At 40.3% G+C, this 14,434-nt stretch overlaps 1 protein-coding gene across 2 annotated transcripts in view; it reads right to left on the bottom strand.

Annotated features, from left to right (window-relative positions):
• Positions 1–6: 6 nt before the first annotated feature.
• LOC116068538 (tripartite motif-containing protein 30A-like) overlaps positions 7–14,434 on the bottom strand; it is a 29,331-nt gene continuing 14,903 nt past the window's right edge. The window contains exons 2-8 of one of the 2 annotated variants that reach the window (XM_031338209.1): positions 11,078–11,552; positions 8,425–8,520; positions 7,565–7,795; positions 4,485–4,507; positions 2,999–3,099; positions 2,706–2,732; positions 7–342 (exon numbers count right to left, since the gene is read on the bottom strand). In XM_031338209.1, coding sequence (XP_031194069.1) covers positions 329–342; positions 2,706–2,732; positions 2,999–3,099; positions 4,485–4,507; positions 7,565–7,795; positions 8,425–8,520; positions 11,078–11,552 — 967 coding nt within the window. In that variant the 3' untranslated portion in view covers positions 7–328. Of the gene's footprint in view, positions 343–1,477; positions 2,465–2,705; positions 2,733–2,998; positions 3,100–4,484; positions 4,508–7,564; positions 7,796–8,424; positions 8,521–11,077; positions 11,553–14,434 lie in introns of those variants that run through there. The other variant, XM_031338208.1, reaches the window with a different exon arrangement.

Raw genomic sequence — 14,434 nt, forward strand, 5'->3', positions numbered from 1 at the left:
TCAAAAAATAAGTGTGAAAACCAAAAAAAGTCATGGATATCTACAACATATTAGAGTAGTCTTGGTGGTTTCTTCCAGGACCTAACATCCAGACATGAGAAGAGCTACACATTAGTTTCCCCAGTCACACAGTGTCACACAGAACATCTACCCAGTAATTAGCACAACCAACACCTACTGAATGTACACTGGATGTATTATAAGTATTGAACTTCTTCTCTTACTAAAAATTACATAATCCTTTTCATTTGTATATGTGCTTCTGCCTAGGTGTTCTGTAGTATATTTGTGGAGTGAGAGATTCATCTGTCGGAGCTAGCTGCCTTCTTCATCCAAGAGAGTCTGAAAAAATGAACACAGCTCATCACTCATAGAGGAAAGGGATTTTACTCTCAGAGTCTTCTAAAGATTTCAAATTTATTTTTCTACAATGACCTGCAATATAGGTGCAGTATTTTACCAAAACTGAAAAACAAAAACAAAAAATGAAATGAAAAATAAAACCAAACTTACACTGCTATGTGGAGAGGGAGGATTAGAACCTGTATACTCTCAACACATGTTCTTAGTGGATATTATGAGATGTTTCCTTTTTTTTTTTTTGGTTTTTCGAGACAGACTTTCTCTGTGTAGCCCTGGCTGTCCTGGAACTCACTCTGTAGACCAGGCTGTCCTCGAACTCAGAAATCTGCCTGCCTCTGCCTCCCAAGTGCTGGGATTAAAGGCGTGTGCCACCACCGCTGGACTAGATGTTTCCTTCTTAACTATTTGATGAAACACAAGTATTGTGGTTAAACTGCCCTCCTGCTAAGGCCCATTCCTTAGTGAGAGATTCCTACATATAAATTTCAAAACTGGTAGACATTCTGGAGAAGAACTTTCTTTTATCAGCTAGAGAACGAGTAAGTTTGTGGAGACCTGACAGAGCTGAGACAAGTCACTCAGTGGTAGAGCAATTCATAAGCACACAGGAAGCCCTGGCTTTTATCTCTGGCACCACAAAAAGGAAGGGGTGTCTACTGTTGTGGACCTAGGTAGTTCTGTCTGTAAGACCTGCGGTTTGAAAATCTTAAAGAATGGGGGGACTACAGTCTAACACTGCAGACAACTTTACTTCAGCTTCACTGTGCTTTTACACATGAATGTACAAAAGAAAGCAGGAAGGTTGTTGGAGTTCAGAAAAACCAAATCAGAAAAACATGCAAGTAAATACCAGTAAGAACATACTAAATATTAACAAACCTTCACTACAATTGTCTCAGGTCAGACCATATAAACACAATTGTCTGGCATTATACTATAGATTATACCTTAGAAAGCACAAAATTAAGGCACAAGCCCATATTCAGAACCAGTGTCCATTGAGGCTGGGACTGAATATATTCTTGCACAGGAATAGGTTCTATAGCTATGTTCTGATATCCAACAAGAATAAACATATCTTATAAATTGAATACATATGTTCTTTTTGCAGGAGGCACAAAATCACTTCCAAAGAAACCCAGAGAATAAAATGTCCTTGAGGTAAAAGGCCCTCTTTCTTTTTTTCTGGGACCTCTCTTACAGGTTCCTGGGACATTGTTTGCTGTGAGCTATTCTTTTGACTGTGTTCCTACAGAGATGATGTTAGCAGAGGCTCTCTCACTTAGTGAAGAAGCAGCCATTTTCTTTGGGAATATGGGAAAGGGTGAATGACCTTAATCATCTTGTGAATAGAAAAGCAACTGGATCAAGGTAATGAGTCCACACCTGTTTATAGTTAAAAGTGAATGTCATAAAAATAAAGGGCCAAAGATAAAAAAGTTAGAAAGATGCAGGGGAGCTCTGGCACATGAGATACACTAGACATGGTGGCACTGTACTGTATATGTGAGGGTTTAAGAGGGTGGCCCGCATACTGTCATTGGCTCTGGACAATCCTTAGGATTAAAATATGGGTAGACTTTACCAGGGAAGGCAGGGTCATAGAACCTATAGATGAGAGCTCCATAGTGAGAAACATCATAAAATGAGAGAGTGCAAGCTTCCCGGTCCAGGAAAACTCCAACACGACTGGGAGGACTAGGCAGAGAGAGGGCCAGGACACTGGGATTGTGGGTGATAGAACACTCATCAAAGGCATTGTATACAGACCCCTTCTTCATCCCTATAATCCAGTAGCCACATTTAGGCTGATACATTACATTTTGTTTAACATTAAAAGGATATTTTGTTAAGAAGCCCATTTCATCCCTTGAATGAGCACGTTTTCCATCATTTAATCCGAGGAGCCAGGCAGCACTTTTAGACACGTCTACTTCCCAGTAATGCTTCCCTGAGGAGATAGCTGGATATCCCAGGACACCCAAATCATAGGTCTCAGAAACTTCAAGGTTCCAACTCATGTAACTGCTAAATTTTATTTGTCCTTTTTCTTTGTTAATGGTAATGGCTGGATGTTTTTTTGCATGTAGAGTAATATGAACTGCAGAAAAATGAGACATATGTTTTGAGTCAGATGAAATGCAAGGTACAGCCTTATTTGTAACTTAAGCAACAGAATCATAAGGAGAAAGAGAAAAGAAATGTGGAGAAGCCTTGTTTAAAAACATAAGTAGCAGATTGCTGTGTATATTGGGAGTAACAACATGAAACATGAAACTTGACAGAGAAATATCCTCTGGAAGACATTGAGAGGGCCTCATGGTGCTGTGGTTTCTCCTTACCCCAGTATCGTTGGACATCCATGAGCCCTGAAATGATGAAAGTTTACAGCAGTAAGTACAAGCAAAGGAATCAAACCATTAAAGTCCATTTCTTTTCCAGATGAGTGGAAGGTTTGGAAGCTGATATAGGACAGAATAAATGATGAATATCCATCAATACAATGACATCACAGGGGCACACTATCTGCTCTGCTCTATCCCTCTACCCATATTCAGGATCCTTACATGCTTCTATCTGCAGTCCAGCCACACCCAGGATCATACACAGAATCACAGAAATTAGCTGCACTCACCTTGATTCGCTTGCAGCATGCCTTTCAAATCTGGAGCTTGGAACATTCTTCTTCTTTTTTGGGGGACTGCTTGTGGCTGTGTCAGTATCAAGGTCTGACTCCTAGGGATAAAAAGATTGACTTCCACATATCAAACCCCTGACTTTTGACCAGCACTGACTCCCTGTCCTTCTAACCTTAGATGTCCTTGAACTCTCCTGAGATTTCTTAGAAGGAAGAAGGTAGACTATTAACTATAGAGATATAAGGCATACTTATGACCCCACCCACTTACTTGCTGTGTGATGCTGGGAAAGTCTTATTCACAGAAGCATAGTGTCTCACTCAAGTTCACACACAAACAAGTGTTTCTTTCACTTTCCCTCCTCCTCTCCTAAAACTCTTTTCAACGTGAATTAAAAAAAAAATCAAACTGAAGTAGCAGAAAAATAATGTGTGGGCTGAGAATGGTGCCTTATGTAATTATAAGGCAGAGGCAGTGGATCTCTGATTTCAAAAGCAATCTGTTCTACACAGTAAGTTCCAAGAAAGCCAGAGCTACAAGATGAACCCTGTCTGAAAAAAAAAAAAAAAAAAAGCATAAATGAGTCAATAGAAATGTGGAAAAAAAGAAAGAAATGGAAGGAAGGAAGGAAGGAAGAGAGGAAGGAAGGAAGGAAGGAAGGAGGGAGGGATCTCTAGAATCTGGTGAAATAGTCATAGAGTGTGGGAGGGAAAGCCATCTTCAGAAAGCCAAGCCTTCACACACTTTGTCAATGAGGACACTGTCAGCCAGCATCTGCTCCTTCAAGTTCTCTAGTTAGGATGACAAAATTTAGAAAAGGAGACTGGAAACCACACTTAGGCTGACATAAGCTCCACATGTTAGGATGGAGGCTGATGCTGACAATTGGGATGTGACATTCTACACACAAGGGCGAGGCTTTCCACAGTCCTGAGAAATATGCAGTCCAGCTGTAGCCATTGTTTCACTGCCAAAATATTGTGCCCACACAATATTTTCAACCACAATGTTCAACCACAAAGGAAATCTGGATCTCCTTTATGCCATTAGAAATTCACAAAATAATTGGAGATTTTTCCCAGTATAGAACTTTGTGAACATTACAGACACAGAAGACATAACATTACCTATCTGCACTTGTTACCTGCTGATCTAGAGCTAGATACAAGCACACAGCATGAACAGAATGATGTATCCATGAGGAGTCTAAAAGCACTTGTAGGTCCATTTGCTTCATCTCACTACTGACCTAGCTCAATAGATCTCCATAACCCAGTCCCCTAAAAGAGAACCTAATCAGTTCTCAATAGATACAAAATGCTTAGACTCTGCTTTTCTCCCCACCTTCCTTTTACTAGAACATCATAATAACATTAAGTATAAATTTAGCAAAACTCCAGAGATATTTATTCTAGTTGAATATCAATTAGTTGAATTCTCACCACACAATAGGGCTATCCTTCCCTATCAGCCCACACATACCTTGTCAGGACAGAAGTTACACCCTGTGGAGAAGAGAGAAAACACAGTTAATAACATGTTCTTCATATCCTTGCAAATCCTGGTTATACTCTTAGTGGCTGAAGAGACAAAGTCCAAAGAGATCAGTTACTCACAGTTCCCCAAGACATGATAGAAATAGAGTGAATGGCTCTTTATTTGACTTACATGTAAATAAATAGACTCTTTCTGTCTTATACTACCAGGCATTGGAGACCAAAGATGAAGAAACAATAGTTTGAAAGCTTACATATGTTTTTATGTGTGTATTGTTAAACAAATAAACATGTGAACTTTCTCATGCTATATGTTAGGTATCCATCACCTTACTGGAACCTCATATGTATGAGAATCTGAATTCCAAATTCTTTTAATCATTTAAACATGATTTGGTATATGAATATTGAGAAATCCAAAAAGACAAGAGGCTTAGAATATTTAATTCTTAAAACCAGCTAACCAGATCTCCGTTAACCCCACCCTCCTCTACCCTGCCCCTCTGCTTTTCTTCTCTCTCTACAATTGGCCTAGCAGGAAAGAAGCTGACCTAAAGAGATATGTGTGTCTCTCAATGTGACTATCAAACTGTTGAAACTATGATTCCAAAGAAATAGGAATTTCTCCAGGATCTTACATTGAGAGAGGGAAAACAGCTTTAGTCAGAGGAAGAGCTGGTCTCCCTAATGGATTTCAACCAGTTGTAATGACTTGTCTGACCACCTTAAAGTGTGACACTATGACACAGATCATGATGGGAGAAAGATGGACAGGACCACACCTTGACATGGACTAGTCATATGTGTACATTCTTGGTTCTCTATTTAAACTTTGATCTCACTTAGGGAGCCTGAATAAGAACAGCACAATTTTGTGAACCTTTGTTCCCCTTCCAAAGTAGCCACATTTAATAAATCTTTTTCTTCTCTCCAATATGAATTTGGCTCTTTAACATGGGCTTATGGAAGTCAGACCTGACTGGCTAGGTCCACATTGATATGTTAAATAGGTACCTCAACTTTCCTATAAACTTGCCTGCAATATTTTCTAATCTGGCTTGGGTGGCTCATTTCATCAGCAAATAACCTATCAGTAGATCCCATAGTTAAAGGGATTCTATGAGAGCATGAATTCTTCTAGTTATAAATGAATTCTGATGTTCAAATTTGTCCTCTTGAAGAACTCTATATACTCATGTCTCTTGAATTATTATTATAGTAGATAAAATAGAGTCAATCAGAGGATTAATCAACAGATGGATGGATAAAAATGACATGATCAGCACATAGTAAAATATTAGATGTTTAAAATTAAAAAGTATTGTCATTTGTCATAACTTATGTAAACTCAAGAGAATTTATATTATACTAATCCAGCTGGGATCAGAAAAAAAGACTAAATGATACTATTCAAATATATTATGTACACACATTAGTAAGGATCAGAGTGGAGGTCCTCAGGACCTGGAGGTGGAGAAAATGGGAAGGTTCATTAGTCAAGAGATAAAGTTTAAAGACTGTGAAGTGTGTTAGTTGAGGTTAGTGTGTATATGAACTAGCTCACTTTGGACATAAAGACATAATTCTATCTAATATGAATATTTTCAGTTGCAATTAAAGTAACACAATGGAAACAAAGAAATCAAAGTAGTTATGAAAAAATTCTAGAACCTCCAGGTCTATAAGACTGACAATTACAATAAAAAAAAAACAAATTTTCACAGTGATATTCACAACCAGAATATGACTTTGGTATAAATTATTTAAAAATGTGCTAAAGATCAAATACACTACAAATTTATGCCTTTATAGATAATGAAGCCACCTTTCACATCAGCCACTGGCATACAGAGGCATGCAAACCTCTCTGAGTTCCTGAATCGTATCCCCACCACAAGTCCCACTCCCACTGGAATCAGAGGCAGTGGGAATAAATGTTTCAAATCATCAGAAGGAGAAATAACCTCTACTACATTCAAATTTTGATGAAGTGACTAATTTGACAGCTGAAAATGTGCTTCACACATGCTTAGAAATACAAAGGGTATTAACTGCTAAGGCCTAGGTGATTGGTGTCTGTCTAGCTAGCCATTTTATGCTGTTACTAATATTACAAGGAAACTTTTCTTCTCCAAGTTGACTGCATATTATGTTATGTTCTGTGCTTTGGTTTTTCTTGAGAAGCAATCACAATAGAGGTCTGTTACAACTTTTTTTTTAGTTAGCCACAATAAGCTTGGACCAGAATCAACTGCCTAGTAGAACTTCATGTACCTGTGTATGTATGAGTTTTATGGTTTCCATTTGTAAGCTGTTCCTGGGATAAACCCCAACATAAGAGGGATATCTGCATCAATATAAAAATCCATTTGGAATAAGACTTCCATTTTTAATGGAGGTCGAGTAAAGTTTTAGGTTACTAATAACTTCCTGGTAATTAACATTTTACTTGGAAGAGAGAGAGAGATGAACATGGGTAACTGGTATCCTGGTTGGCAAGTTAAGACGTAAATGTTAGGGAAGGCAAGTCCCCTGCCAAAACTGAATACCCCATCCACTGAGACCAGAATAATTTTACAACAAAGACATGCTCCTAAGGCTGAACCCTAACCCCAAATCCTTATTGGTGGAATAACTTTTCACAGATATTTGTGGATTTCAGGCTTAAAAGCTTTGTAGGATTGAGACTCATGGTCACAACATCTACTGAGATTTGTTGACAACCCTCATTGATTAGACCTTGGATGAATGCTCAATAAACTATCCGTGTCTGTGGTCTGTGGTCATGTTTGTGGTACAACTGATGGACCTCAAAAATATCTACCCATGATCCAACATTTCTAATCTCTAAGGTTTAGCTTTGGTATTTTACCTGATAAAATAATAAAATATCATTTCTTGCTGACATTCACACATGTAATGATTCTCCCAGCTTCTGAACCTTATTCAGGAAAGACTACAGGAAGATCTCACTGTCATCATCATGAAGAACACAGCAGCAGAGAGGTAGGGCAATGGCTTCCATGTCTCCTGACTCTCAGACACTGGGTTCTCCTGCAGTATTACCTGAAGCATTTCCATGGTTGAGAGCTCCAACTGATGTTCCACATCTGAGATGAGGGCTCTCACCAACTCCCTCTGCTCCCCTAGCTCTTTTTCAGACTCGTCCAGCCTTTTCATTACATCTTCCTTCTCTTTCTTCAGCTTCTGCAGCTCCTTATTCTCCTTTGAGTCCACGATTTCTCTTAGTCTTTTAAACTCAATCTGAACATTTTCTACATCGCTCTGTATTTGGTTCTTCATGGGTAAGAAAAGAGAGAGGAATTCAGTCTGTCTAATTGGCACCAGGAGATAGAGAAATACTGCTCTAAGATTTCATAGGGGATTTTGCTTGGGAAAGGGAAGGGATTCCTAGGGAAGCAGGTGTTTCCTTTTGATGTCTGTTCAGTACATTCCAAAACAAAGATCTTAGGTCACCTTTACCAAGGCCACTAAGGCCATGTGATTCAAAGGGGGATGACTGGATGCGGCTCAGTTTCTACACAGTTATCTAAGATAATAGTTCCTGCCTGCAACAGTCCTCATTCCACATCTGAAGCCTTAAGAGAAAGAAGCTAAAGCCCAATAATAGAACTGTGGCCTGTTTACAAGCATATTTCCCAGCAACTGGAGCTTCAGAAGGCACCACCGGAATAGGACCCAGAAGATGTTCTGACCAAGCATCCTCCATGGTGCCAGCTCCTCACAGTGCCCAGCTCAGTTGTGATACACTGACTCTGCATCTCCAGCCAGGGGAAACAGTAGGGTGGAGTATCAAGGCCTCTTGGCCTCCCTGGCTCCCAGGAAGTAAAGACCCCAGGAGCTTCTTGCCCAGGTCCCTCCCAGGCATCAGGCTGACTCCCTTAGGAGTCAGAATCCCCACTTGCCTCCCAGTCAGTTCTCTGCTGTTGAAGGTCATCCTGCCATTCATCACACTTTTTCTCATTTTCCATCAGCTTCTGCAGAGCTGCTTGCAGCTTCTCCTGTGAGAAAGGAATTGTAGCAGAGTCAAGTTGTGTGATTAATAGGACTGCTGTTCCTAAACAAAGGCCAAGAAACTCTTGTGAGAAGACAGGAAGACTAAGACTGTTCTCTTTTGAAACGCTTGTGACAGTGTTTATGTACATAAAGTATATAAATCTAAAAAGTCTACAGCTCAATTGATTTTTGTATTTTATACACACCACCCCATACAGACAAAGACAGAAATCTTTTTAAGTCGGTCATTCCACTCAGTAAAACCCTTTTACTTTGCTTCTAGCATCAGAGAACCAGGACACTTTTGTTAGTTTTCTGAACATAAGTATATACATACGTCACATGCCCGACAATGTCATATTTTACACCTGCACTTAAGAAAAAAAACTGGGTTATGTTGCATAGCCTTGGCTTGCCTGTAGTTACTGTGCAGACAAGCATACTCCTGAAACTCAGAGATACAAGAATATCAGCTGCCAGGTCTGTGTGATAAAAACTGCCCAATAACACTGGCCACATGAACATTCTTTTTTCTTTTTTCTTTTTTTTTTTTTATTTTATGTATATGAGTATATTGCAGCTGTTTACAGACCCACCAGGAGAGGGCATCGGATCTCTTTATAGATGGTTGTCAGCCACAATGTGGTTGCTGGGAATTGAACTCAGGACCTTTGAAAGAGGAGTCAGTGAGCCATCTCTCTAGCCCGAACTTTCTTTTTTCTTTAACATGTTTTTTTTTATTTCTAATTGCAGATTTATAGTTATGTTTCTTTCTTTTACTGAAAATGACTTCTCATACAATATATACTTCAAGGCACCTTTTAAAAAAGTTTTATTTATTCAAGTATATGAGTGCTCTCTTTGCAAGTGTGCCTGCATAACAGAAGAAGGCATCGGACCCTACTATACATGGCTTTGATACACCATGTGGTTGCTGGGAATTGATCTCAGGGTTTCTGCAAGCATAGCTGATGTTCTTAAGTGCTGAGTCATCTCTCTAGCCCTATACAATACACTCTGATTTAGGTTTTCCTTCTCATTACTACTCCAGGTTCCTCCCTCCTTCCCTCCCCTCCCATCCACATCCACACCCCTGTGTCTCCTCTTAGAAAACAAAGAGTACTGTTCTCTACAGTCTTTGGGAGAGTAGACCCTGTCTGTACCTTTCCTGATCAGCACAGCAGAGCTGATCCTGGTGACAGGGGACTGGGTGAGCTGACCCAAGGGTGTGAGCAGAGAGCTGGCTCTGCCACTTGTCTGCTGGGAGGTGACATGGGCAAGGATGAGATACCGCCCCTCCCCCACATCCACACCCCTTGATACCTATGACAGGCAGGGGAGCTGGGCCAGAGTTCTTCAGAATTGGAGAGCTAGCCCTCCTCCTCATCTGCTGCAGCACATTGGGAGAGCAGGCCCTGCATCTCACTTGAGCAGCATAGTAGATCTGATGCTGATGATGGGGGCCCCAGTGAGCAAGCCTTAAGCATGTGAGCGTGGACTAGCAGGCCATGCAACTTTGCTGTGTGACAGCGTGGGCAAGGGAGAGATACCCTCCCCCAACCTTCAACCTTTGACACCTACATCAAGCAGGAGAACTGACCCTGGGCCATGGTAGCCAGAGGAGGGCTGGTCCTTCCCCTCCACTACTGCAGAACTCAGGAGAGATGGTCCTGCACCATGACTTGGCAGCAAGGTAGAGCTGGCCCTGGATGTGGGGGTTGCAGGTTAGCAGGCTCTAAGGATATGAATGCAGAAGAGCCCTCCCTCTTGTCTATTGGGCAGTGGTGCAGAAACAGGAGAGACACCCTCCTCCCCTTATCCCTTGCCATCTATGCCAGTCCGGAGAATAGGTACCAGGGTCATGAGAGTGCAACAACTGGCAATGTCTCTCAGCAGCTGAAAAACTTGGGATAGCTCACCTACACCTTACATGGGCAGCAGGGTAGAGCTGATCCTAGTTACTAGGATTGTTGGTGAGTGGGCCTCAAAGGTGTGAGAGAGCTTGCAGGCTGACTAGCTCAGAAACTGCTCAGGCCAAGACCTAGGACTTAGAATGGCGCCATTGCAATATCTACCCCATCAGTAAAATGCTAGAGAAAGGACCAGTGTTACAGATCCAATGCTAGAGAAAGGACCAATGATACAGATCCAATACTACAGGATCAACATGACACAGGGCAACACCAGGATATCTGAGAGGAATCCTAGTGAGGTTATAGTATTGATAAAGGAGCAGAAGCCAGAGGTCTCAGAACAGACAAAGGACTTGTTGCAATGAACCTTTGCAAGCAAAGATTTGTGGCTTTCTTGGATATCAATTCAATTTAAAGAAGCAGTTCCACAATATTATTTGTATCTTAGTAATTGTAGTCCGGGCAGATTCTCTTATGCTTATGTCGAGTAAATCACCATGTCTCTTTAGGAGTCAAAATTTAAAAGAGTATAGAAAGATCTATCACGTTCGAAGTCTATACTGCTCAGGTAAGTACCCTGTCAGAAAAAGTGTAGGTTTTCAATCTGTTACTGTTTTTGCTTTGTTTCCTGTATCTTCCTACTTCTTACCTTGTATTCTTGGCCGACCTCTTCAATGAGAGCTGTTTGGTGACCACGGTGCTCTTGAGATCGCTCACAAAGCCAGCAGATGGCCATCATGTCCTTCCTACAGAAGAGCTGGAGCTTCTCTCCGTGTTTTGCACAGACATTCCCGTTTTGCTCTTCCTCTGGACTGAACTTGAACTCCTTGAGCCTCTCTACTATGTTGTCCACATGTCGATTAGGCCTCAGATTCTCAAAGGAGTAAGGAACTCGGCACACAGGGCAGTTGGCCTCCCCTTCTGTGTTTCTCTTGGACTCATAGTTGAGTGTGATGCAAGCTCGGCAGAAGCTGTGGTTGCAATCTGCACTCACGGGTTCCTTCAGGAGCTTCAGACAGATCGGACATGTTACTTCCTCCTTTAATATCTCCAGGACTGATGAGGCCATACTGCTGTGATCCTGTGTCTGTCTGTCCTGATTTCTCACAGTTCTGCAAGGTTGCCTGTGTGATAGGGATGGGGATAAAGACCAAGTAAGAAATGGAGGATCAGAATGAACCCTGTGCAGAGTTCATAAATAGACCACAATGACAAGTTAAAAGAACGAAGGAAGATATGGAAGGAGGTTTGGTGATATAGCAAGTAGTATTATGTTATATTTCAAGTGCTGTACTTTTAAGTCATCCTAAATGATAAATTTCATGTATGGGAATGTTATACATCTTTTACTGAAGAGTGGAAAGAATTTACTGTCAAGAGCCTTGTATAATCTCCCTTCTATCCTTCCCTGTCTTTCCCAGGCTCCATCATCAGTGTCAAAAGCATCAAACCTCTCATACCTCTGTCCACTCCCCTATTGTCAGGAATAGTCAGTGAGACTTACTCTGACCCTCAGAAATAGAAAGTGAGACTCACTCTGACCCTCAGGACTAGTCAGTGTGACTCACTCTGACACTCTGGACCAGTCAGCGAGACTTACCCTGACCCTCAGGACTCATCCGTGAGACTCACTAAGACCCTCTTATTGCCAGTTTCTTACCAGAAATAGCTGATGCTGACATGGAGTGTGAACACTCCGACATCCTGATGCACCTATGCAATGATTTCTCTTATTATCATCTAATAAAAAGACTACGTGTGTGTTTGTTCACATGGTTATATTAACCCCTGTGCTCGATGTATAGAGATGGTGATTTAAGAGGGTCATTTGTCTTCATTGCACTGCAAATTTATGGAAATCATCCTATGGAGTCTACTTTCATTGGTGCCTGCTCTAACCAATAGAGGCCACCAGAGAAAAAGAGGTGGCTACTAAGGCACATCAGGTAGCCAGAACAAAGGTTGGAATTATGTCCCCATTACTTGGGGACTCTGAAGAATCTTGTGTCTGTAAATATGAAGATTTCAGCTTGGTCTAGAAGTTTGCTGAAAAACATTGATGGTAGACTCCAGGTATGTATGGCACCATGACACTGACTGAGATCAAGACTACATAAAATCTTATTCTTGAAAGTACACAGATTTTTTCCCAATAACTTGTAAAATTATTTCAGCATGAAAAACTAACAGACATCACACTGACAAACTGAAGGAAAGAATTTCCTGTTGGCCAGGTGGTGGTGAACACCTTCAGGCAGGCAGATCTGTGAGTCCAAGGCCTGCCTGGTCAACAGAGTGAGTTCCAGGATACCTACGGCTACAGAGATACGTTGTCTCACTGACCACACCTCCAAACCCTAAAGAAACTATTATTATTCTTTGCCTGAGTAATATTTGTAAAAAAATATTTTTCTAGTAATAAAATTTATAAAACTGTCCATAAGTAGACATAAATTTCCCTACTGTAAGCCATACATGAAAAGCCCATTACCAATCTCATAGCAAATTTAGGGCAATGAAAAGTCTCTAAACAAGCATACTTATTTTTGGCACCTATATTCATCACAGCAGGGCAAGGACTTGGAATAAATGCAAATTGAAAAACTAAAATAAAATAAAGTTTATGCAAGTAAGAGTTTCTTTTCACATGAAAAAGCCAATGAACTCAGTAAAGATGGATATGTAATATTCCATAGAGCAAAGTCACAAATAGTAAGACAATATGATAAGGGAATAAAGAAGCTCAGATTGTGAGAAAGAAATTATAGCGATAACACACTCTTCAATAGCCATGGATAATACAAAATATCTTGGTGTAAGTCTAACCAAGCCAGTGAAAGATGTATATGAAAGGAATGTTAAATCCTGAAGAAAGAAATTGAAGAAGATATCAGAAAATGGAAAGATCTCCCATGCTCATGGATAAGCATGATTAACATAGTGAAAATATCCATCAAATAAAAAGCAATCTCCACCAATAATCCAACATAATTTTGTGTAAATTTTAAAGAAAAATTCTCAACGTCATATGGAAAAATAAAAATGCAGGATACCAAAACAATCCTGAACAATAACAGAACTTCAGGAGGAATCACCATCTCTGACATAAAGATGTACTACAGAGCAGTAATGGTAACAACCGCATGGTATTGGTATAGAAACAGACATGCTAATCAATGGAATCAAATAGAAGACCCAGAAATCAACCCACATATCTATGGATACTTCATTTTTGATAAAGAAACGGCAACTACACATTGGGGGTAAAAAGAAGTCATCTTCAACAAATCGTTTTGGCCTAACTGGATGTATACACGTAGAAGGTAAATAGATCCATATTTATCACCCTGCACAAAATTCAGGTTCAAGTGGATCAAGAGCCTTAACATGAAACTCACTACACTAAATTTCATAGAAGAGAAACTGGGGAATAACATTGAACACATTGATACAGAAGACAATTTGCTGAACAAAACACCAATGGCTCAGGCTCCAGATCAACAATTTATAAACAGGACCTCATAAAACTGCAAAGCTTCTGTAAGGTAAAGGACACTGCTAATAGGAAAATAATAGCAGCCTATAAATTGGTAAAGGTTCTTCACCAACCCTTCATATAATAGAGGGCTTCTATCCCAAATTCATAATGTACTCAAAAAATTAAAAAACACCAACCCAAATAAAACAATTAAAAAATGGTCTACAGTGCTAAACAGAGAGTTCTCAACAGAGGAATCTCGAATGGCCTGAGAAGTACTTTAAGAAATGTTACAGTCTTTAGTCATTAGGGAAATGCAAATCAAAACAACTATGAGGTTTCATTTTACACTCATCAGAATGGTTTAGATCAAAATTCAGGAGAGAGCACATGCTGGTGAGAACGTGGAGCAAGGTGAACACTTCTTTATTGCTGGTGGGAGTACAAACTTGTAAACCGTCTTTGGAAATCAATTTGGTGATTTCTCATGAAACGGAATAGTTCCGCCTGAAGATCCATGTATACTGC

This window comes from Mastomys coucha, unplaced genomic scaffold, assembly GCF_008632895.1.
Source record: "Mastomys coucha isolate ucsf_1 unplaced genomic scaffold, UCSF_Mcou_1 pScaffold22, whole genome shotgun sequence".
NCBI lineage: Eukaryota > Metazoa > Chordata > Mammalia > Rodentia > Muridae > Mastomys > Mastomys coucha.